The following is a 24,292-nucleotide window of genomic DNA, read 5'->3' as shown; positions in this document are numbered from 1 at the left end:
GGTGCAGGGCAGAAGCTGCCAGTCTGCAGCCAGGGACAGCTGCCTATGGCCTCACTGCCATCTCCATGTCCCTGTAGAATCCTGCTGCCTTCGACTTCCTGGTGCAGCATGTGGAGAAGACCCTGCAGCACGCCATCGAGGAAGAAGAGGGCCTGCCCTTGGATCAGGTCACCAACTTTCAGGAGGTACAGCACCCACAACACGGCTGAGCTGGGCAGGAAACTAAGGTTGCAGCTCTAAAATGCTTGTTTGGGTTTGGTTTATGCTCTATGAAAAGAGACTTAGAAGCCCATCTACAGGCTGAGTCCTGCAGCCCAGCCTGGGGATCTTCGCCCTATTTAAGGAATGCAGCTCTTGATTTTTCGCTTCTCAGGTTCAACCAGGAACAAAGCTCTGAGAGAACTGGGAAAGAATTTAGGGAGAAGGCAGACCCTTCAGATATCCCAAATCTCTTGTTCCTCTTGTTCCCCACTTCTTATCAGCTACAAAAGCGCAGGTTTGCCCCTCTCCAAATCCAAGTCTGGAATTTCTTGGAGGGCAGCACTGGTGTGGGGACCTCTGGTCTTTGCTGTTGTCTCCATTAACCCATTTGCACTGAAAAGGTCCTCAATCAAGTCATATTTAGAGAGCAGCTGCTCCCACTTGCCAGGTATCCCTACAGAAAAGCTTACCCTGGAGGTCCGAATGAAAACCTAAAGCACCAGTGGTGGGGGAGTCCCTGATCTGGTTCTTTGGTCATTTAGATCCATCCCCAGAGCCTGTGGCAAGTGTCCCTCTGAAAAAGAGCTAAATTCAAAAAGTATTTGACTCATTAATTCCTTCCTGGCCTAGTTTCAGTTCTGTTTATCTCACCACAGGTTTGTGATGAAATCAAGGCCAAACTGAATTCTCTGAAGGAAGTTCCCAACAGAATTGAGTGTCCTCTTATCTATCATCTGGATGTGGGGGCCATGTACCCCAACATCATTCTGACCAACAGGTTGCAGGTGGGTAACATGGATCTTGTATCTCATAATCTGAGTTCCAGATAATCTTCATAGTCCCTCTGGATCCCCTTAAAAGCAAGGGCTGAACTTTCTGCACAGAGCAGGGGAAGCAGATATGGCTGGGTGTGAAATTTGGTCAAGCTGTCATGGAATTGTGGAATCATGGAATTATTTCGGTTGGGAAAGCCCTTTAAGACCATTGAGTCCAACCACTCTACCAGCATTACCACTGCTAACCCATGTCCCCAGGTGGCACATCCACGTGGCTTTTAAATGCTTTCAGGACAATGCCACTCTGTGCACCCTGTGCCAGTGTCTGATTACCCTTTCAGTGAAAGATTTTTCCTTAATATCCAACCTAAACATCTTCTGGCACAACTTGAGGTTGTTTTCTCACTTGTTTCCTGGGAGCAGAGCCTGACTCCCACCTGGCTGCACCCTTCTATCAGGGAGTTGTAGGAACAAGAATGTCCTCCCTGAGCCTACTTTTCTCCAGGCTGAGCCCCCTCAGCTACTCCTCATCAGACTTGTGCTCCAGCCCCTTCCCCATCTCTTTTGTCCTTCTCTGGATGGCCAGGTCTTCAGGTACTCCACTACAGCTTTAGTTAGAGCTCTTCCCAAAAACCCAGCTGTTGTTTTGTGGGACTTGTTCTCCTGAAAGGTTCTGCAAAGGGGAACTCACTGAGTACCATCTCTGATGTTCACACCTGAGCTCTCCTGCAGCTCAGCACCTGTTCTAGCATTGTCATAGGGTTGTCATTTGGGTACCTGGCCCCTCTAACACCTGTGTGTCTGTTACTGCATCCAGCCCTCAGCCATGGTGGATGAGGCCACATGTGCTGCCTGTGACTTCAACAAGCCAGGTGCCAACTGTCAGCGCCGAATGACGTGGCAGTGGAGAGGAGAGTTCAGTAAGTACAGGAAGGACCATGTAGTCCAGCCCACAGAGATGGAGCCAAATTCCTGCTTTTCCCCTGAGAGACTGATCACTGTCCCCCTCTGCAGTGCCTGCCAACCGCAGCGAGTATCACCGCATCCAGCAGCAGCTGGAGTCGGAGAAGTTCCCTCCCTTGCTCCCTGATGGACCACCCCGTGCCTTCCACGAGCTCTCTCGGGAAGAACAAGCCAAGTATGAGAAAAAGCGCCTGGCAGGTAAAAAAATGAATCAAGGTCATGATCCTGGCAGTGTTTTGCAAACTGGACTGTGAGCAGTGTTCAGCAGTAATGACGCCCTCCTAGGGCTGTGGGGTGAGGTCAGGCTGGTCTCAGAACTTCTCCAGGACCTCAACAGACTCATGCGTGCTTCCTAAGAGGAGCCAGGCTACTGGTATCTCTGTCAGTGTTTCCCTTTGTCTTGGAGAGCCACGGATTTGAGCTGAAATACGAATTTTGTCTTGCTAAATAAAGCCAGTTAATGAAAGGGAAACAACACATTATCCTATCACCTGGAGTGATACTGTCCAGCAGAATCACCTGCCTGGCTGGGGGCAGAGCCTGGGTTTGTAGGTGGGCCATATGATTAGTTTGTTGTCCACCTTGTCCTCCACCTCCATAAAGAGATGCTGCATCTTTCCATACTGGGATCTTCCTCTCCCTTTGCAGTAGGACTATCCCCCACTCACCCATGCCTTATGCTTAGCTGCCTCCCTATCCTTATTCTGCTCATCCCTCTGTAGCACAGCACCCATCCCTCAGAACCTCCCTCTGCCTCCTTCCTTGACCAGATTACTGCCGCAAGGCATACAAGAAGATCCATGTCACCAAGGTGGAGGAGCGAGTCACCACCATCTGCCAACGAGAAAACTCTTTCTATGTGGACACAGTGCGAGCGTTCCGGGACCGCCGATATGAGTTCAAGGGGCTGCACAAGGTACCAAGCTTGGGTGCTGGTCAGGTAGTCTTGCCAAGCCTGGGCACCTCTTGTGGCTTGCTGAAAACCTCATAGGGTTACTCTGTTGGCTTCCCACTGATAGAGAGCAGGGTTGTATTAGTTATTGGGAAGAAATTCTTTGCTGTAAGGGAAGTAAGAGACTATCAGAGGTTGACCAGAGAAGCTGTGGCTGCACCATCCCTCAAAGTGTCCAAGGCTAGTTGGGTTGGATGGGACTTAAAACAACCTTATCTAGTAAAAGGTGTTCCTGCCCAAGGCAGGGGATGGGATGAGATAAGTTTTGAGGCCTCTTCCAACCCAAACTATTCTAGGAGGCTTTGAGGCTCTGCATCTGGCAGAGTTAATTAAAGAGCCTGTTGCTTTGCAGTTCCTCCCAGCTGCCTATTTTGCCATGATTCCCAGGGCTGACAGAAAGGCTTTTCCTACACTGGTGGTTCTGCTGTCAGCCAGGCACCACTGCAGCAGGCAGTGTATTGAGTTCTTCCCTGCACACATAAGGTGTAGCACAGCTGGTACTGGTTGAATTCTGATCAATTATGGGAGCTGCAAGTCTCTTCTGCCAAGTGACAAAGTGCCTCTGGCCAAATCCTCCCATGCTGCAAAAGAAAATGGGTTGTTTTATTCATGATGCTGTCTTTGTCAAAGTAGAGCTGCAATCCTCTACTAGGACTGAGTGGAAACTAGTTGAGTGCCACCAGTAGTGATATGTGAAATTGTTCTGACTCTGCCCTTGGCATGCAGGTGTGGAAAAAGAAGCTGTCTGCAGCAGTGGAGACAGGAGATGCCTCTGAAGTGAAACGCTGCAAGAACATGGAGATTCTCTATGACTCCCTGCAGCTGGCCCACAAGTGCATCCTCAACTCTTTCTATGGATATGTCATGCGGAAAGGGTAAGTCTCCCCTGGGCCATCCAGGATCCTCTAGAGAGGACTCTTGGAAACTAGGGTTGTCCTGGTGAGGTAGTCACTTCCTGAAGCACGAAGATGAGAGTAGATCTTGGGTGTAACACCCATCTCTTGCATCTACCCATTACTCCTTATCCTGGAGACTCTTAGACATTAAATGATGGGAATCTTGTCTGGAGCTTTTCTGGAGCATCATAAGTAAAGACTTTCATAGAAGAACAGTGTTCCAAGGCCCAGTGTTGTGTTTCTTGCCCTTCTTCCCCTGGAGATCCTCCTGCCTTTCCAGAGCTGAGTTCTGGAGGGAGCATGTCATGCTTTTAACTGTGACTCCTCTGTTCACAGAGCTCGCTGGTACTCCATGGAAATGGCTGGCATTGTCTGCTTCACAGGAGCAAATATCATCACCCAGGCCAGAGAGCTGATTGAGCAGATTGGGTGAGTGTGTGCTGAGCTGAAGAAGGTCTGTCTGCATCTAGGACAGATGTGGGAGCATGTTAAACACTCAAGTTTTCAGAGGGATGGAACACATTCCTATGAGGAAGGGCTGAGAAAGCTGGGGGTTTTCATCTTGGAGAAGAGAAGGCTCCAAGGAGACCTTAGAGCCCCTTTAAGTGCTTAAAGAGACTCCAAGAAAGGTGGAGATAGGTTTTGGGCAATGGCCAGGAGTGGTGGGACAAGAGGCAAAGGCTTCCCACTGCCAGAGGGCAGGGTTAGATGGAATATTGGAAAGAAATTCTTCTCTGCACAGGCTGTCCAGAGAAGCTGTGGCTGCCCCATCCCTGGAAGTATTTCAAGGCCAGGTTGGACAGGGCTTGGAGTAACATGGTCTAGGGGAAGTTGTCCCTGCCCATGACAAGGAGTTGTTGGAATGAGATGAGCTTTAAGGTACCTTCAACCTCAAGTACTCTGTGATTCTCTGATTCTATGAGCATTCACATTCCTGACACTGCTATTGTATTTGAGGGTTTGTTTTGCCAAAGGAAATAGAGTGGATGCAACAGGCTGCTGCTGTCTTCATGGGGGACACAGAGCTGATCCTCACCTCTCATCCATTCTGCTCCTGACAGTGGCCTGCCTTCCTTCCTTCCTTCCTTCCTTAGGAGACCTCTAGAACTGGATACCGATGGGATTTGGTGTGTCCTTCCCAACAGCTTCCCAGAGAACTTTGTCATCAAGTCAACCAATATCAAGAAGCCAAAGGTGACCATATCTTACCCAGGTGCCATGCTGAACATCCTGGTGAAGGTGAGTCTGGCACCTGTCCAGGCCAGCTCTCTAGCCTGGCAAAAGGAGATGGAGCACTGATGAGTAGGGAGAGCCCCTCTTCCATCTCCACTCTCTGTATAGTGAATGAGATGTTGGGGATGATGGTTCTGGAGAGCATCTGAGTGGAGAAAGAGGCTCTATTTTCCCCATCAGAGGGGCAGGGGAGGGGGGTGTCTGTAAGAGGCCAGGTTAGGTGTATGTTGACCTCTGCAGGCAGGGAGTCCAGCACAAGGTCTAAACCTATCCTCTGCTCACTCCAGGCTCTGTAGGACAAAAAAAATACCATTTTAGGGTCCAAAGTCTTTTTCTCAACATGCAGGACAGGTGTTTTGAGTCCTAAATTGTGCCGTAGCTCTCAAAGGGGTGCTTTGGGCAGGGTGTGTCCCAGGGGCATCCCCTGATGTGACCCGACAGCTGTGGACTGAACCTGTTCTCCTGGGGCTGTGCCACAGGAAGGCTTCACAAATGACCAATACCAGGAACTGCAGGATCCAGCCTCACTCACCTACATTACGCGCTCAGAGAACAGCATCTTTTTTGAAGTGGATGGTCCATACCTGGCCATGATCCTTCCAGCCTCCAAAGAGGAGGGCAAGAAGCTGAAGAAAAGGTAAGATTTCAAAGTCTGAAATATTGTCTCTTTCCCTGGGTTAGCAGACTAAGAGTCTCGTTGCCTTTGTACAGGTGGGGCATGTTGGTCCTTGTCTCCAGAGCCAGCAGCATTTGACTCACTGGCTTTAAATGACAAGTTCCTTACATCACATCATTGTTGAATCCAGCTACTATGGCAGTAAATTTTAGCAGATAACAGCAAAATTACATTTCTCCAGCCTAGTGACCAGACATCTCCATGTTTGGCTCTGAGGTGTGCAGGAGAACATTGACCTTGCTTCTAATACTGCTTATATTCAATCTAATCTGTTTAAACTCAGCAGTTCCTGCCTTCCTATCTCTCAAGAGTTCATAGACTTCTAGTAACACTTCTATGTGTTTCCCCTTCCTCTCCATCTGTAAGTAGGACTGGTTCTGCCATTACTGTCACATTATAGGATAGTTGTATCCAAACTTCACTGACTTCTCAACAACCACCTCCTAACCAAGAATGGCAGCTAGAGCAGTAGCATCTATTATTTTGGGTAGCAGCCCATAGACTTGATCTGACTCCAAAACATGCTGTTGCTATCCCCAACACCCTCTGTCCTCACAATTCTGCACTTCTTTGTGCTTAATCCCTGACAGGATGAGGTTCAGCACACACCATTCCTTGTCAGTGCCCCTCTCCAGGCATTCAGACCCTTCTGCAGGAGTCAGAGTGTTGCTCAACTCTGAGTGGGCTGTGCTTGCAGGACTCCCTTCAGGGCCCCTGGATTCCTATAGTTTAGAGATCTTAGAAAGGGCATTTATTTCCTGGCCACTCTCCAAGCACAACAGCCTGGGACGTGGCTGCAGGCACCATGGTTAGTGGAGGAAGGAAAGGCTGTGCTGATGGGAATGTGGGCAGATGGGAGAAGGGCTGGCCAAGCAGGTTTGAGTGTCTCCTCTCCTCAGTGATCATTGCCACAGTGGTGTTTTGGGGTTTTTTTTGAGACATACAGATAATTTTCAGGGTGGTGAAAGGCAAATCAATGCAGGATAAAAGGTAAGGGGGAGGAATGTTCCCATAGGTGTGTCGTGGCTGCATCCAGTTTCCTCTCAACCCCTCTGCCAGCATTGGAGTTGCTAGTTTCCTTCTTTCTAAATCTCTTCCTATCTTCATTTCCCTGCTTGGGCTCTCATCTCCCACCCTTACTTACAGGCAGTTAAAGTCATCCTCCACCAATTAAGGTGACTTCTCACCCTCAGTGCAGCATCAAGGTTTGGCATGCTCAGCACAAGAAAACATGGAGCTGCTGGATTGAGTCCAGAGGAGGCCATGGAGATGCTCCAAGGGCTGGAGCCCCTCTGCTCTGGGGCCAGGCTGGGAGAGCTGGGGTGTTCACATGGAGAAGAGAAAGGTGCAGGGAGACCTTAGAGCCCCTCCCAGGGCTTAAAGGGGCTCCAGGACAGCTGGAGGGGGACTCTGGACAAGGGCTGGGACGGACAGGACATAAGGTAATGGCTTCCCACTGTCGGAGAGCAGGATTAGATATTAGAAAGGAATTCTTGGCTGTGAGGGTGATGAGACCCTGGCACAGGTTGCCCAGAGAAGCTTTGGCTGCCTCACAGTATTCCTGGCCAGGCTGGACAGGGCTTGGAACAACCTGGTCTAGTGGAAGATGTCCCTGCCCATGGCAGAGGCATGGGACTGGATAATCTTTAAGGTCCCTTCCACTGTGGTTCGATGAGTCAGTGTGGATGAGCTGGGGCAAGAGCTGATGTCCTTTTCCAGACCAAGGTAAATTGGTTGCAAGAGAAGCTGTAGATACTTGAGATTATCCAGGTGCTGCCATGGCTCCTTTGAACGTGCTGGATGGTGGCACAAAGGCATGGGGAGAACCACCCTGGCAGGAGGGATATCAGTGGCACCATGGGGGACGTGTCCTGTGGTGTAGGCCAGGTTTATTCACACTCTCTCCTAGGTATGCTGTGTTCAACGAGGATGGCTCCCTGGCTGAGCTGAAGGGGTTTGAGGTGAAACGCCGGGGAGAATTGCAGCTGGTGAAGATATTTCAGTCATCTGTGTTTGAAGCCTTTCTGAAAGGCAGCACCCTGGAGGAGGTCTACGCTTCGGTGGCCAAGGTGGCCGATTACTGGCTGGATGTGCTCTACAGCAAGGTGGGCACAGCTCAGCAAATCTGCGCTCCAAGGTGGAGCCTGGGAAGGAGCATCTGAGCTGGTCGTGCACTATGGGAGGATAGACTTTGCTTGCACAGAGTCAGTGGTCCCCTGTACCTCTTTCACCCTCAGCCATTTCACAGATGACACTGAGCTGGGTGGGTGTGTGCATCTGCTGGAAGGCTGGAAACTCTACAGAGGGAACTGGACAGGCTGGATCGATGGGCCAAGGCCAGTGGTGTGAGGTTCAAGGTCAAGTGCCAGGTCCTGCACAACAACGCCATGGAGTGCTCCATGCTGGGACAGAGGGTCTGGAAAGGTGCCTGACAGGAAAGGATCTGGGGGTGCTGATCAACAGTGACTAAACACATGCCCAGGTAGACAAGAAGGGCAATGGCACCTGGCCTGTACCAGCCATAGCATGACCAACAGGACCAAGACAGTGACCATCCCCCTGTGCTGGACACTGGTGAGGCACCTTGAACCCTGGAGTCAGTTTTTGTCCCCTCATGACAACAAAGACATTAAGGGGCTGGAGCATGTCCAGAGAAGGAAAAAGAGCTGGGGAAGTGGCTGGAGTGCAAGTCTGATGAGGAGCAGCTGTGGGGGCTCAGCCTGGAGAAAAGGAGGTTCAGGGGGCCATTCTTACTCTATAACTCCCTGACAGCAGGGTGGAACCAGGTGGGAGCTGGGCACTTCTCCCAGGGAACAAGTGACAGGATTAGAGGAAATGGCCTCAAATTGCAGCAGGGGAGGTTTGGGTTGAGTAATAGAGAAAATTTCATCTCCAAAAGGATTGTCCAGCTCTGGCACAAGCTGCCCATGGCAGTGGTGGAGTCCCTATCCCTGGGACTCCAAGCTGTGTGGATGTGACACTTGGATACCTGGGTTAGTGGTGGCTTTGGCACTGCTGCTGGGGGAATGGTTTGACTTGGTGATATTAGAGGGCTTTTCAACCCGAATGATTCTGTGTTTCTATGAGACAAGGGTGTGAGAGGGAACAAGAGTCTAGCTGAGTCCTTGTCATGACCTACAGGTCTGAGGGCAAGATGTTCATCATAAATTCTCATCAGGCTGAATAAAGACACCAGTCATGTGTCAGGAACTCTTAAGTTTTATTGTAGTTGCTGTAACTCCAGCAACCATCCCACTGCTTAAACTCAAAAGGTGGTAGTCAACAAGCCAATTCTTACAACAGACTTCCACAAGAGTGGAAGCAAATGATCCCTTAATTTTGTACATAACACTTCAATAAATTCTCAACTCCCACCACATGCTCCTCAAAAGGCACTGGTTCACAATTTTCAAGGGTACTGGCTGACAAGCTGCAATACACCATCAAACAAAGGTGCTGGCACATGAGCCACAACACCACTAAAAGGTCCTGGCTAACAAGCAACAACACAGCTTTTACACAAGCTTCCCACTCCCACATCACGGTTCAATACAAAGTATGAAGTACAGTATGATGGCTGTGCTTTGCTCAGGCAAATCAAGGGAAAAAACAGTATCACCAGTCCTTAGATCTATGTTGGTCTTCCTTTGGTCATGCCACATGGATGGTCCAGAGCTGGGGCAAACAATGAGACAAAGAAAGTGGAAGAGAAAGGGGAGAAAATCTAGTTGAGGTGTTAGGGCTGGGTTGGACTCGATCTTGAAGGTCTCTTCCAACCTATGCATTCTGTGATTCTGTGAAAAAGAAAAGAGAGAGGAGACCTATTTGTTCCCTTTCATGCAGTCAGCCCTTCTGGATGGGTGTTGGAGAGGGGACTAAGCATGAGTATTAAGGTGTGGGAGGGAATTGGTTCAGAACAGCAGTGCCACACCTCCATGGGACCCTCTCCTCCAATCACACCTTTCCTATAGCAATACTGAGAATGGTTGAGACAAAACATGTTTCATTCTAATCCTCTACAGTCCTTCATTTTGTGATGCTGTTTTACAACAAATTCTTGCTGAGCCTAACTTCACATGCACAACACAAAGCTGTGCTGCCACAGCCCAGCTGTGGCACAAACTGGTGCAGCCTGAAACCCACACCCCCTTTTTTATATAGCTCCCACTGGCAGCTGCACCAGGAAGCAATTCCCAGGCTCCCTGTAAAGAGATAGATCAGCTGTGTGTGGTGCTCCCTCTTCCTGACAGCAAAAAAGTTTGATCATTAGTTCTTGCTAATTTTGGGCTTTTCCCTGTCTTTCAGGCTGCCAACATGCCTGATTCAGAGCTGTTTGAGCTCATCTCAGAGAACCGGTCCATGTCACGCAAACTAGAAGACTACGGGGAGCAGAAGTCCACCTCCATCAGCACTGCCAAGCGCCTGGCAGAGTTTTTGGGGGACCAGATGGTGAAGGATGCAGGGCTGAGCTGTCGGTTCATAATTTCCAAGAAACCAGAAGGGTCTCCGGTCACTGAGAGGTAACCCCACCTGGAGGGGCCAGGGTTTCTGGCAGTGTGGGAGAAACCAAGAGGGGATGGGCAGGTAGTAGGAAGAGAGGGAGCTGCAATACATGGCCAGGTGTTCATCTGAATCTGGCACAGGTCATGAGCAGGGCAGTGAGTAACACCGTACAGCCCAGTGGCCTCGCAGGAGTTTAGGAGGAGCCTGGAGGATCTCCACAGGCTGGGAGAGTAGATTATGGGGTGCTAGGACATCAATTCCCTGCCTTCCCCAGGGCCATCCCCCTCGCCATCTTCCAAGCCGAGCCTAGTGTGCGCAAACACTACCTCCGAAAATGGCTGAAGAGCCCCTCACTGCAGGACTTCAACATCCGTGCGGTGAGTGAGGCATCCCTGCAGATGACCCCCGCATCTGGGACAGGGGCTTGTCCTTTGGAGACACAACCTTCGTAGTGGCTTCCTGTGCTCACAGAGCAGGGGGTTGGGGTGGGGGTGCTACTGCTTGGCTGTGTCTGGGGGCCCTTCTGCTTGGCTTTCTTCACTGCCCAAGCTCTGCCTCTCTTCCCAGATCCTGGACTGGGACTACTACATCGAGAGACTGGGCAGCACCATCCAGAAAATCATCACCATTCCTGCAGCTCTGCAGCAGGTACAGGGCAGGGAGCATGGAAAGGAGGAAGGATTTGTGTGGGGAACTCAGTGTAATCTGAAGCTACTCTGCAGGTTAAGAACCCAGTGCCACGGGTCCGACACCCAGACTGGCTTCACAAGAAACTCCTGGAGAAGAATGATGTGTACAAACAGAAAAAAATCAATGAGCTCTTTGTTTCAGAAGGCAATAAACAGGTACAGAGGGTGAGGGGAAGGTGCTGGTAGTGCCACTGGGGCTTTTCTCTTGCAGCCCCCATCCTCCTGCTCTCCTTGCTCTCTCAGGTTCTTGCCTGCCGGCCTGTGGATGGGACACCCAGCTCACAGGTGGGTGACATAGAGGACATTGGGGGCGTCAAGATCCCTCAGCCACTGGTTCCCATCGCAAATAAGCGGAAGCGCATCCCTGCAGCAGAGGAAAGCCAACAGCTGTCCCAGGACCTGGAGCTATCCCAGTCCTGGCGGGAGATCCTGGGCCCACCTCCACCCCTTGGCACCACCAAGGTAGGTGAAGCAGATTTTGAAGGGCATACTCCAGACTGTACTTATCTGTCCAAATGGCTTGGTTGCTGCATCCAGGACCAAGCTGTAGGTTTCCCAAAACACTCTGCACGTACATGGCTCTGGAATACAAGGAGAAATATAACCAGGAGACAGAAAAACAACCACTGATAGAGAAAAGGGGGGTGGTGGCTTCGCAGCTGGGGCAGTGTCTTGGTTTGAAAGACAGGTATCTGCCAGGGAGCAGCAAGGCCTCCCTTCAGAATGGAGAATTCAAATCCCCTCCCTCCAAATTATTATAATTTAGAAAATTAAAGGAGTTTTCAGGCAGAGGTATGGGGATAGGAATAACAGTTCTTTATTAGTATGTATAACAAAGCAAACAAAAACAGGAACTACAGCATTAATAATAACAGAACCAAGAACCTCAAGGGGCTTTGTTTCACAAAGCCTAGAGCAGTCCAATCTCTTGGGACTCCAAGAGCACTGGACTGGTATGGTGGAAAATCCCAGGCTGGTGGATGATCAGAAGCTTCACCGGTGGTAACTGGAATGTCAGGGATGTCCCAGCAGGGGAGGGGGTGCAAGGCTACAGCATAGCAAAAAAGCCTCAAGGCAGTGCGAAGAAACGCTGCAGTGGGACAGGGCCAGGCCAACAGGGCAGGAGGAGGCAAGCTCAGTGTTCCAGGACCCATGAGCAGATGATGGTAGATTTCCCTGCTGGGGAACAGCGAACTCCTACCACAGCAAGCAGCAGCCTGATTGTGTCCTCTCCCCAATGCAATGCCGAGAGCAAGAGAAAGAAGCTGCCCCCAGCCCTGTTATCTCCCCCTCCCGACTTTTGGCCATCTCTTTGTTTTGGTCAAGCACCCTTAAGCACCCAGTACTTAATCTCTAGCAACTTATGGGGAAAGATTCTTAAGAGTAAAAAAGAAACAAATCTAACCCCCAATAGGCAGGAACATGATGTGGGACTGGGGGCTGGAGGGCTAGGCTGTATGGTGTGATGCGGGGCTTGGAAGCCTTTGCTGATTTCATGCTTGTCACCTCACTCAGGAAGAGCGTCTGGTCTGGCTGCGCTTCCACCAGAAGAAGTGGGAGCTGCAGGCTCGGCAGCGGCAGGAGCGGCGAAAGAGGCGGCGTCTGGAGGATGGTGGGGCGGTGGCAGGCGGAGGAGTGGTCCGCGATGCCCTCTCCAAAGGGCTGAGCAGTTACCTGCGCCGGACAGCGCGCAGCATCCTGGATCTGCCCTGGCAGGTTGTGCAGGTACCAGGGAGGAGATCTGGCACAGAGCAGCCTGGGGCACAAGCCCCACTTTTACACTCTGTGGTCAAACGGTGAAGTTCAGGAACCCTGACATACATCCCATGTAAGCCTTGGAGAGCCCAGGAGGGGTACAGGGCCTCAGACTCCAACCTCTGGATGGAAACAGCTGCCTACAAAGTCATTCTTGGTGACTCTTGGATGCATGGCTAGATCTGCTGGTGCAGTGGCTCTAGCTCAGCCCATGGGCAGCTCTGTGCAGTCACAGAATGGCAAAAATATCAACTGAGGCTGGGGCAGCTTTCATGTCCCTCTGGTCCCATATCCTGCTCAGTCAGGGCCACCTAGAGCTGGGTCCCAGGACCACGTCCTGGAATATCTCCAAGGACGGAGAGTGCACACCTTCCAAAGGCAACCTTGACCAGGTTCACCTTCGCAGGGAAAAAGTTTCTGGCATGCACAGGGACCTTCCTGCATTCTGCTTTGTGCCCATGATGTCTGGTCCTGGCCACTGGACGTCACTGGGAAGAGTCAGGTTCCATCTCTGCACTTCCCTTTGGAACAGATGTGGATGAGATCCCTCTGCACTTTATCTGCTCTGGGATGGACAGTCCCAGTTCTGTGAGCCTTTCCTGATACGAAAGATGCTCCAATCCTTTCTTCCTTCTTATAGCCCTTCACTCTTTTCAGTATGTCCATGACCTGTGTTGAGAAGCCCAGCACTGGGCACAGGATTCCAGTGGTGCCTAGAAGCAGACAATGTATAAATTAAGAGGTGGGGTGGTGTCATCCAGGTGTTTTTACAAACCTTTGTTATGGGCATCTAGGCCCAGCCCCTCTCACCCACTTCATCCTCCAGAAAGATCTCAAAGCTGTAGGTCCAGGACTGCAGGGTGACTTGGATGACATTCCCTGGAGTTGCCAGCCTGAGGCAGAGTTTTCTTCATGGTACCTTGGGACAGTAGCAGGACACAGGGACTCCAGAGCTGAAAGTGATGACTCTCTAAGCTCCCCACTTTGTTTTTAGCCACCAGCTGACCATGTAGATCACCAGAGTGCTCTGCAGTGTAGATGTAAGCACTGATTAGCATGTTGGATCTGCTAATGCTGACCTCATGCCCCATGTCCTGCAGATTGCTGAGACCAGCCAACCTGGGCTGTTCCGGTTGTGGGCGGTGATAGGCAGCGACCTGCACTGCATCAAGCTGAGCATCCCCCGTGTCTTCTATGTCAACCAGCGCATCCCAAAGCCTGAGGAGGGAACAGCCTACAGAAAGGTGAGGACCTGCCCCTTCTGGAAGGGGAAACAGCAGCTTGCACTTAGGTAAGGCACTTCACCTCCCCTGTAAGCAGGAGTTACAAGTATCTGCCATGCAACACCTCATTCTCCTACCCCATGGATATCCCTCATCCAGGCCCTAGTGCCTCTGCTAATCCCAGCCTGCCTGGAAATCAAGTTCTCTGTTACGGGAATTTGTAACATGCATGACCATAACCCACTGATTTCCTTAGAGAGACTACCAGGAGCTGGCCTGGCTTAGAGCCTGGCTCGTGGCAGTGATGCCATGTGGTGGGATGTCCCAATAATCCTATCCCTTACCTTGGCAGGTAAACAGGATCTTGCCCCGCTCAAACTTAGTTTACAACTTGTACGAATACTCTGTTCCTGAAGACATGTACCAAGAGCACATCAACGAAATCAACGCAGACCTCTCTGCTCCAGACATCGAGGGAGTGTATGAGACACAGGTAACTCCTCCAGGTGTTCATCTTTAAGAGTTGCTGAACAGCAGCTTGTTACTCTGAGTTCCAGTAGTGAGACACCAAAAATCCAAGACTCTGGACATTGTCCAGGAAACTCATACGGACAGAAATGCTGAGTATCAGCACATGGGTTACAGTATGTTGAGAAAGGGACTTCAGTTTATTTGGAGTTAGGAAACTTTGGGGAAAGAAAGAGTTTCCTCTAAAACCATTCCAGAGCCAGCCTGCTGGTATTGGAACCAGGAAAGAGAAGGGACATTTGGAGAAAAGCTGGGAAAAAACCCAAGATCTGTGGAGTGATACATTGGTCTGAGTACATGCCATGTCCTCTAAAACAAGGTTATAAAAGCTTTTGAAAAAAGAACAGCATATAACTTGAAAGTTTGGGAAGAGCAAGAACAACCTAAATAAAATTCCGTAGAAAGCAATGAGGCTAAAATTCAATTTGCCAGTGCTGAAAATGGAGGTGGGAACATGGGATGCTTGCTTCCAGTGAGAATACTGGTTTGTCCAGCAGATCAAAACCTGATGACCAGAATTTAACTAAGAAGATACTGCAATGAAAATATTTGGACTGTATGGAAGTGGCAGAATAGACCACACCTTTGTAAAAGTGGAGTTAAAGAAAGCATAAAGGCAGGTGATACTTTGATACTGAAATGCATTGTAGGATTATTAGGGATGAAAAGTCCTGAGTAGGACAAGCTTTGCTGTGAGCAGAGATGCTGGCTATGAAATGCTGTCTAAGGTGCAGGAGTCTGCAAAGGCAAAAAGATCATCACAGAGATGGGAGACTTTTGCTGCTGAAGTTACTGGTTTAACCTGTGAAGCATTCCAGGGGGATATAGTTAAAGAAAACTTTTTAAATTCACCTTAAGTTTCTGCTTTTGAAAACTTTGAAGGAAGGTCTCTGAAGGCAAGGCACAACTTTTAATGATTATGTGGAGGCTGTGAAATCCTGTGGTGATGTAAAAGGTTGAACCATATATGCCATCAGCAATTGAAAATGGTACCCACCAAACCATACTGAGGTTTAGTAAGCAACACCCAAAACTTACATCAGATTACTTGTCCGACATGACTGGCATGTTCTCAAATTCTTTATATCTATAGACCTTCCTCTAGGAAAACCTGAATCCTCTCCATTCTAGTAGTGTTTAATAAATGGGAAGAGGAAAAATCAAGCAGTTAAGAGGAAATTAAATGAGCAGCTGAAGTAAAACAAAGGGCATGGAGAAGTTTTAAAGATATGAAGGAAGTTAGATACTCATGGCGTAGCAGCATCTATCATCTGAGGGGAGGTTGAGTGAGTTGGACTGTGCAGCCCACAAGAGGCTCAGGGGACCTGCTCAATGGGAAGAGTGGAGAAGAGGAGCCAGGCTCTGCACTGGTGCCCAGGAAAGAATGAGAGGCAGTGGACACAACCTAAACCTAAAAGATGAAAATGCTATGTAAATGTCAGAAAAAACTTCAGCAAATATCATTGAGCAGGTTCCCCAAGAGGTTGTGGAGTTTCCATACTCACATGGACATGCTGTTAACCCAGCTGGACACTGACCTGGGCAAGGAAAGATCTGTCTTGATCTTTAAACATCTGCAGTGCAGCTCTGATCATGATCCCAAAAAATGCAGCAGGAGTAACAGAAGGATGCAAGGGAGGGAACAGTTTGCCCTCAGGGATGGAACTTTGATGGGAATGCTTCATCTTGCTGAAGAGATGTGAGGGGCCTCTACAACTAAAAATAGCACAAGGGAAGAGCAATCAGGCAAGAAATGTTTATTTCTTCTCACTAGTTTGGGACCAGCTTCCTCAGCAAGCCATTCAGGATTCTTCTGCAGCACTGGATTTGACAGCTAGAGGGTTAATAAAACAGGATGGATCTGTGGTGAATCTCCCACCATGCTGATTATCTGGAGGTTCAAATGGAGCCCCTGCCTTGGAGTGACAAACCACAAGTTGCAGAGCAGCAAGATTACCCAAATATTGCTCCACACATCCCCCAAAGTATCTTGATGGTAGGATCTGAGTCTAGATAGGAAGATGTAGATTTTGAGATACCTGTTCTCTACCTTTAGCAAGGCTGATAATACCAAACTCATGCCAAGGCACCTGAGGTATGTGCCACCTGTGGGTTTTAATCTATGTTATTCTAGGTCTGCAACCCCCAAGAAGAGCTTAGTAGCAGTTGTTCCATCACATCTCTCCCCATCATTCCAGGTGCCACTGCTCTTCCGTGCCCTGATCCACCTGGGCTGCGTGTGCATGGTTAACAGGCAGCTCGTCCAGTACCTGGCAGGGCGAGAGGCTGAAACCTTCAACATCGAGCACCTGGAAATGCGCTCACTGGCCCAGTTCACTTACCTAGAACCAGGTGAGGCATCCTGGGAGAGGGGCTCCTGGGGCACCTGGCGCCCATGGGCACCACTGATGCTCTGTGCTCTGTGTCCCCAGGAAGCATTCGCCACATCTACCTGTACCACAGCTCCCAGGGTAGCAAGGCACTCCTGGGCCTCTTCATCCCCTCACAGCGCAAGGCTGCCGTCTTCGTGCTGGACAAGGTAAGGAGGGCTGTGAAGAGTGGGAAATTGGGGGTGCTGATGGCTGGACATGCCCTGGCCATGTGCCCTGACAGCCCAGAACCCCCCCCATGTCCTAGACTGATCCCTACAGCATGGGCAGCAGGGAAGGGAAGGATTCTGCCCTTCTGCCTTGATCAGGGGAGACCCCACATGGAGAGCTGCCTCCAGCCCTGGGATTTGCAACATAGGAAGGACACACAGCTGCAGAAGCAAGTTCAGAGGAGGCCACAGAGATGCTCTGATGGAGGCTGGAGCTCTTCTGGTTTGGAGACAGGCTAGGAGAGCTGGAGGTGTTCAACCAGAAGAGAAGGCTCCAAGGAGACCTTAGAGCCCCTTCCAGTGCCTAAAGGGGCTCCAGGAGAGCTGGAGAGGGACTGGGGACAAGGGATGGAGGGACAGGATACAGGGAATGGCTTCCCACTGCCATAGGGCAGGGATGGATGGGATATTGGGAAGAAATCCTTCCCTGTGAGGGTAGTGAGGCCCTGGCACAGGTTTGCTGGCAAAGCAGTGGCTGTCCCATCCCCAGCCTGTTCTAGGCCAGGTTGGATGGAGCCTGGAGCAACCTGGTCTAGTTGACTTCAGGTTGCATCAGGGGAGGTTTAGGATTAATTTTAGGAAAATTTCACCCAAAGACTTTTCAAGCCCTGGAACAGCTTCCCAAGACAGTGGTAGAGTCACCATCCCTGGAGGGATTCAAAAGATGTGAAGATAGGGCACTTGGATACATGGTTTTGTGTTGAGTGAACAGCTAGACTTGATCATAAAGGTACTTTCCAACCTAAACAATTCTGAGATTATGTATTGTCCCTCTCCATGACAGGGGGTTGGACTAGACAACGTTTAAAGGTCCCTTCCACCCCAGACCATTGCCTGGTAGGGCCAGGCAGCAGGAGGTTTCTCCATACATTCACACGTCCCTGCCATGTTTTGGCAGTGCCCCTGGCACTGCACATCCCAGGGTTGCTCTCCCCCTGCTCTTACCTGGTCCCTCTTGCACCCAGGTACGCAGCAACCAGATGCCAAACCTCACCACCTTGTTCTCAGTGGAGCGCGCAGGTCTGCTGGAAAAGATGGGCGAGGAGCTGTTGCCCCCAGACAAACACACCTTTGAGGTGCGCGCTGAGACCGACCCCAAGGCCATCTACAGAGGTGTCCAGCGGCTGCTCTTAGGCTACAAGGTGAGATGAAGGTATGGAGAAAGTTTCAGTGGGACCTTTGGGACTAAGGGAAGGATCCTGTGGAAGACGCTGGTGCACCAAGAGCACCTGCACATAACTGCTGGACCCAAGGTCAAGAAGTGGGTGCTTGTTTGGCTTGTGGGGGGTTTACCTGGGGCAATGCCAGCAGCAAGGCCACCTCAGGATCTCGCTCCATCACTGTGCTCAGCTGGAGAGCTGGTGCTGTTGGAGGTGGGTGGATGCTTCAGGAATGCTGGGGTTTGCTGTCTGAGGACCGTGGGGCCCTGCTGTGGGGATGGGGCACCTGACACCACCAGCTTCTGCTGAGCAGGTGAGAGGTGCACCAGGACATGTCTCTTTCTCGGTGCAGGACGAGCGCCGAGGCCCCACATTAGTGGCTGTGCAGTCCAACTGGGACCTGAAACTGCTGGCAAGTGGGATCCCCATCATTGAGGAGTTCCCCTTGGTCCCCATCCGGCTGGTAGATGACATCAGCTACTCAGTCCTCGACTGGCAGCGCCATGCTGCCCGCCGCATGATTCGCCATTACCTCAACTTGGACACCTGCCTCTCACAGGCTTTTGAGATGAGCAGGTACCCAGGGTGGCCATGTTTCACTGAGGCTGCCATGCCCTCAGTGGGACAACAGGAGCTGCCTTATCCCTTGAGGGGATGCTCAGGGTCCCCATTTTCCCTGCAGCCATACTCATGCCAATGACCACTGATGTCTCTATGCCTCAGGTACTACCACATCCCCATTGGAAACCTCCCTGATGACATCTCCACCTTTGGCTCTGACCTGTTCTTCTCACGCCACCTTCGTCGTCACAACCACCTGTTGTGGCTGTCTCCCACAGCCCGCCCTGACCTAGGGGGGAAGGAGGCTGATGACAACCGCCTGGTAATGGAGTTTGATGAGAGAGCCTCAGTTGAGATCAACAACCCTGGCTGCTACTCCACAGGTGAAGAGGCAGGAGGGTGCTAGCACTGAATGGAGCAGAGCTGGATCCTGCTCTGTGAGTCCTGCAGAGGGTGGATGCAATTCCCAGAGTCTCTATGGTGGCAGTTGTAACCAGCAGCTTTTGGGTTTCAGCATTGGTATGGGCAAGGTGGATATTAGAAGCATGTCCTGGAGCAGGGAAGGCTCGCCTGTAACATGTGCAGGCATCAAAATGGGGATTCTTTCCCAGTGACCAATGACAGCATCACTTGGCAGACTACCTGCCATGTTGTCAGCCCAAGGACAGCTTACTTGGTCATCACTGGTGACGCTGGGACAGGTCTTTCTTAGGCAGCTTGAGTGTAACGAGTTCTGAGGTCCACTGTTGCGGCCTCCAGGAAAACTGGTGGTCCCCACAGGGTCAGTAGGTCCAAGTCTGGTTGAAAGACAAAACTCAATCAACATTTAAAAAGGTCCAGTCATGCATAGGCGTGACTGGAAAGTATCTGCCCTCTGGGTGCAGCAGCACCTATAGATCACCCTGTATCTGTGAAAAGCACTTCTGGCACCAGCAGAGAGGGTGTTCTTGGTCCTTTCCCTGCCTCCCTGCTGACAGTTGTGTCTGCTCTTAGTGTGTCTGGAGCTGGACATCCAGAGCTTGGCTGTGAACACCGTGTTGCAGTCCCACCACGTGAATGACATGGAAGGAGGCTCCAGCATGAGCATTAGTTTCGATGTGATTCAGCAGGCATCCCTGGAGGACATGGTGACAGGGAACCAAGCTGCCAACTTCCCAGCCAGCTATGATGAGACTGCCCTCTGCTCCAACACTTTCAGGTGTGGCTTGAGAAATACCAGGAGGTAGAGCAGGTGGTCTCCATCCTGGCAGGTCCCTTCAGAGTCCTGCTTCATTCCATCCTGGCTTTAGCCTTTCCCCAGCAGCAGGGCTTGTAGGGTTCTCTAAGAATAAATCCAAGCCTCAAGTGCATAGCAGGCATCCTCTCCAATGCATTGGAAGATCTTCAGAGCTGCTTGTTGCCTCAGCCAGCAGATATGTGGGGATGTTGCTTTCTCCTTTGTTCATGCTCCACCAGGTTATAGAGGCACATATTTACCTTGTGGCTCATGTGCTGAGGGCTGAACAAGGGAGTTCCTGTTCTAAATCCTCTAGTGTGTCCATGAACATGTTCCTGTCAAGAAGGGGGAAGGGGTTGCTGGTGGCCAGTGGGGTGATGCTGGTCTCTGCTTGCTGGCAGGATTCTGAAGAGCATGGTGGTGAGCTGGGTGAAGGAGATTACACAGTACCACAACGTCTATGCAGACAACCAGGTCATTCACTTTTACCGCTGGCTCCGCTCTCCTTCCTCCCTGCTCTATGACCCGGCACTGCACCGCACACTCCACAACATGATGAAGAAGCTTTTCCTGCAGTAAGTGAGGTCTAAAGTGTGCCAGGCTGGTGGATGGGGAATGGAGAGGTGTGATGTTAGTGATCAGGATGCTGGCACTCACAGTGATCCTCCAGAAAGGTGGGCAGTAGGATGGACCTCTCTCTCATCCCTTTTTGGGTGGACCTCACCCTCTTCCCTTGGCCACTGTTGCTGCATGTTGACTCCAGGCTGATGGATCAACACATCTTCTTTGGGTTGCATCTGCCCCTTTGCCATTGCTTTCCCACCCACTGACCCCACCCTGTGCCCTTCTGCAGGCTGGTGGCTGAGTTCAAGCGCCTGGGCTCCTCTGTGGTCTACGCCAACTTCAACCGCATCATCCTGTGCACCAAGAAGCGGCGCATTGAGGATGCCATCAACTACATGGAATACATCATCAACAGGTGGGGTGCACCTGGAGATGAGGCTCCTGGGTGGTGGGGATGGGGCAGGCAGGGTTCAAGGCCAGGATCCTCATCCTCAGGCAGGAAGATGCTGACTTTTTTTGCCTTCTGATGCACCTCAGAACTGAATTTATTACTTTTTTTGGCAAAGCTACTGAAGGAACAAAGCTTCCCAGTTCTCTTGCTGTCATGCCTGGAGGAGTGATCAGTCCCTAGCTGCCCTCTATAGGCAGTATTCCAAGTAAACTCATAGGATTGAATCCTGAAGAGATCTCCAGGAGAGCCTGAGATGCCCAGCAACTTGTCCCCTAGCTGGCTGTCTGCATCCCAGCTGTGGTATAGGCACCTTGACACAAGAACAGAGAGCCAAGTCCTTGAGCATGACTTCCCCTGGGATCTCTGGCAGGGGTCCAGTGGGAAAGGCAACACCCCTCTGTCCTGGCCAGCACCACCTCCTCACAGTCCCATGGAGAAGAGATGATGCTGACCCAGGGACTGACTGTAGTTTTTCTCCCTTCAGCATCCACTCCAAGGAGATCTTCCACTCTCTGACCATCTCATTCTCCCGCTGCTGGGAGTTCCTGCTCTGGATGGACCCAGCAAATTATGGAGGTATCAAGGGAAAAGTGGATTCTCGTATCCACTATGGGGAGGTAAGAGATTGGAATCACCCTGTCCCTTGGGAGCAGGGTAGGGAGGTGTTGGCTGGGCATGAGGGACTGCTATGGTATTGCTGGGACCCCCAGAAGGCCACAAGCAAGAGGCAGGCATTGGAGGAGGAGGAGGAAAGTGAGGAAGAGGAGGTGGCAAGGGAAGAAGAGGAGGAGGAAGGGGAGCAGACAGATGTGGAAGAGCTGCTGGAGAACAACTGGAACATCATGCAGTTCCTGCCCCAGGCCAGCTCCTGCCAGAACTACTTCTTGATGATCGTATCAGGTGAGCAGTATGGGGAGATGCTGAGATCATTGTGCCCTACCCCCGTGCCAGCTCTGGGTAGGAGCTGGAGCCTTGCCTATGTCTTCTCAGCCTACATCGTGGCTGTGTACCACAGCATGAAGGAGGAACTGCGGCGTAACGCCCCTGGGAGCACCCCCATCAAGAGGAGGAGCACCAGCCAGGTGTCCCAGGAGGCTCTGGGGGAGCTGAGGGCCATGCCTGGTGAGTGCCAAGCCCTGGGGCAGCCCTGCTGCAGGCAGAGCACCACCCACCTTGCCCAATGTGCTGCCAATTGGTTCAAATGCTCTCTGCTTTACCTCTCTAGGCATGATCACCTTTTCACAAGATTATGTGGCCAATGAGCTTACCCAAAGCTTCTTCACCATCACCCAGAAGATCCAGAAGAAGATGGCTGGTTCCCGGAATGCCACAGAGCCCTCAGACTTGTTCCCTGTCCTGCCTGGCTCCTACCTGCCACTCAACAATCCAGCTCTGGAGTTCATCAAATACGTTTGCAAGGTCAGTGGGGGTGGGCCAGGTCCCTTGGCTGAAGGATTGGGGTCTGAACTGAAGTTTTGGTCCTTGTCCATTGCTTCAGCTTTTCCCAGAAGGGATCTACAACAAGTCTATTGTGCCCTGAATCCATATGAGAGTCACAAGAATCTGAGCTGTCCTGCTGAGTACAGTTTCTGCTGCTAGGCTCACCTGGCTTTTATCCTTGCAGGTCCTCTCCCTGGATGCCAACATAACCAACCAGGTGAACAAACTACGCCGGGACCTGCTGCGCCTCATTGAGGTGGGCGAGTTCTCAGAAGCAGCCCAGTTTCAAGACCCTTGCCGCTCCTATGTGCTTCCCGAAGTCATCTGCAGGAACTGCAACTTCTGCAGGGACCTGGACCTGTGCAAGGACCCTGCCCTTTCCCAGGTGGAGTCTGTCTCCTAGGGACAATAGAGGCCCCACTACAGCAGTGCTGGAGGCCAGCCAATCATCCCCTTTATCGCTTTATCTCCCCTTTGTTTTGTAGCTGTGCCCGCTGCCCATGATCATCCTCACCTAAAGCAAATTTTCTGTTCATCTTTTCTAGCTGCATGTGATGGATCTGAGCATGGTTGGGCTTTGGTTTATGTTCTGTCCTCTCCAGGAACAGGTTTCACCATCCCAGTGCATGGGACTTGAGTTGCTAATCTCCCCCTCTTTGCCCCTAGGACAGGTTGGTGCTGCCCGGCTGGCTCTGCCCCAACTGCCATGTGCAGTACGATACTGATGCCATCGAGATGGCACTGGTGGAAGCCCTGCAGAAGAAGCTGATGGCCTTCGTGCTGCAGGACCTGGTAAGCACAGGAATCCCCTGCTCTGCCCATTCCTGTGGTTGTCTGAGCCTGAACACATTCACTTTGCCACTGGCAGAGGGGTTTGGTCTCATCTCCTGACCCACCCGAACCTCCTTGGCCTGCAGGTGTGCAAAAAGTGTCACGGCGTGAAGGAGACACACATGCCTGTGTACTGTAGCTGTGCTGGAGAATTCACTCTCACCATCTCCTCCCAGGTACTTTAACACCTGCCCAGCCCAGCCCCGGCCCAGCAGCTCAGTGAGGGGCCCTAACGTGCCCTGTGCCTCCTCTGCCTCTGCTCTAACTGCATGTCCCCTGGCACCTGCTGGACTGCCGCTGGACAGCCTCCTTCCCTCCATGTTATCTTCTCCCCAGACCTTCATGGACCATGTCAGCGTCTTCCAGAACATCGCCCGGCACTATGGCATGGCCTACCTGCTGGAAACCATTGAGTGGTTGATGCACACCAAGCTCCAGTTCCAGTGAGGTCTGGGCTGCTCTTCCTACCTACTCTATGCTCTCACATCCATGGAGAGTGGTATTGGACCCCCTTGGCCATGGGCCAGACCACAGAGACACTGCACAGCCCTCCTGCAGTGAGGGAAGGGAGGGAGAGCCATGCTTGGGACTGGGTTGACTTTGCCCCTAGCTGCCTGGTGCAGGAGTTGGGGGTTTCCAGTGGCTGGAGCTGGGTTCCACAGATCTGTACTGGCCCCAGCTGTAGTTTTAATCTTCAATTTCTGTAAATAAATAGGTTGTAGAAGGCAGGTGTAGTTTTTAGGGAGGGAGGAATCATGGGTTGGGGGTGCCAAGTGGCTGTGGTACTGCCACTGGCTTCACCACATCCTCAGCCCAGCCCTTGCCCAGCATGAGGCTGACAGTACCCACAGGTGCTGCCCACACCTGCCACCAGGTCCTGCCTGTGGGCAGCTGGCTGTGGTGGGGTGACTTCCCTGTGCTAATGTGCTTGGGCAGGCTTGGCCCGAGCACTTGTCAGCTCCCATTAAGGTACTAGTGGGTCTATCCAGTGATGGGTGGGGGCCTGAGACCCTATACACATCCCTGCAGCAGGACCAGCAGCCCGTGGCTGGAGGCTGTACATGTCTCTACCATG

At 51.4% G+C, this 24,292-nt stretch overlaps 1 protein-coding gene across 1 annotated transcript in view; it reads left to right on the top strand.

The window, feature by feature from the left end:
- The window catches only part of POLE (DNA polymerase epsilon, catalytic subunit), a gene marked incomplete at its 5' end in the record, with an annotated part of 34,795 nt that extends 10,990 nt beyond the window's left edge, over positions 1-23,805 (top strand). The window contains 34 exons of the mRNA XM_083873630.1: positions 78-185; positions 858-986; positions 1,795-1,897; positions 1,992-2,138; positions 2,711-2,856; positions 3,619-3,767; positions 4,125-4,217; positions 4,883-5,027; positions 5,501-5,658; positions 7,607-7,802; positions 10,003-10,217; positions 10,475-10,577; positions 10,768-10,848; positions 10,923-11,045; positions 11,133-11,351; positions 12,405-12,614; positions 13,745-13,888; positions 14,220-14,360; positions 16,594-16,747; positions 16,828-16,934; positions 17,960-18,136; positions 18,507-18,730; positions 18,878-19,098; positions 19,709-19,913; positions 20,333-20,506; positions 20,785-20,910; positions 21,431-21,563; positions 21,657-21,846; positions 21,937-22,068; positions 22,172-22,365; positions 22,571-22,771; positions 23,053-23,178; positions 23,304-23,393; positions 23,554-23,805. Of these exons, the coding sequence (XP_083729756.1) occupies positions 78-185; positions 858-986; positions 1,795-1,897; positions 1,992-2,138; positions 2,711-2,856; positions 3,619-3,767; positions 4,125-4,217; positions 4,883-5,027; positions 5,501-5,658; positions 7,607-7,802; positions 10,003-10,217; positions 10,475-10,577; positions 10,768-10,848; positions 10,923-11,045; positions 11,133-11,351; positions 12,405-12,614; positions 13,745-13,888; positions 14,220-14,360; positions 16,594-16,747; positions 16,828-16,934; positions 17,960-18,136; positions 18,507-18,730; positions 18,878-19,098; positions 19,709-19,913; positions 20,333-20,506; positions 20,785-20,910; positions 21,431-21,563; positions 21,657-21,846; positions 21,937-22,068; positions 22,172-22,365; positions 22,571-22,771; positions 23,053-23,178; positions 23,304-23,393; positions 23,554-23,664 (5,175 nt within the window). The 3' untranslated portion in view covers positions 23,665-23,805. The remainder of the gene's footprint in view (positions 1-77; positions 186-857; positions 987-1,794; positions 1,898-1,991; positions 2,139-2,710; positions 2,857-3,618; positions 3,768-4,124; positions 4,218-4,882; positions 5,028-5,500; positions 5,659-7,606; positions 7,803-10,002; positions 10,218-10,474; positions 10,578-10,767; positions 10,849-10,922; positions 11,046-11,132; positions 11,352-12,404; positions 12,615-13,744; positions 13,889-14,219; positions 14,361-16,593; positions 16,748-16,827; positions 16,935-17,959; positions 18,137-18,506; positions 18,731-18,877; positions 19,099-19,708; positions 19,914-20,332; positions 20,507-20,784; positions 20,911-21,430; positions 21,564-21,656; positions 21,847-21,936; positions 22,069-22,171; positions 22,366-22,570; positions 22,772-23,052; positions 23,179-23,303; positions 23,394-23,553) is intronic.
- Positions 23,806-24,292: the final 487 nt, after the last annotated feature.

The sequence above is a fragment of the Zosterops lateralis genome, assembly GCF_965231275.1.
Source record: "Zosterops lateralis genome assembly, chromosome: 17".
In the NCBI taxonomy this organism is placed as follows: domain Eukaryota; kingdom Metazoa; phylum Chordata; class Aves; order Passeriformes; family Zosteropidae; genus Zosterops; species Zosterops lateralis.
This window is presented reverse-complemented; position numbering and strand designations above follow the sequence as displayed.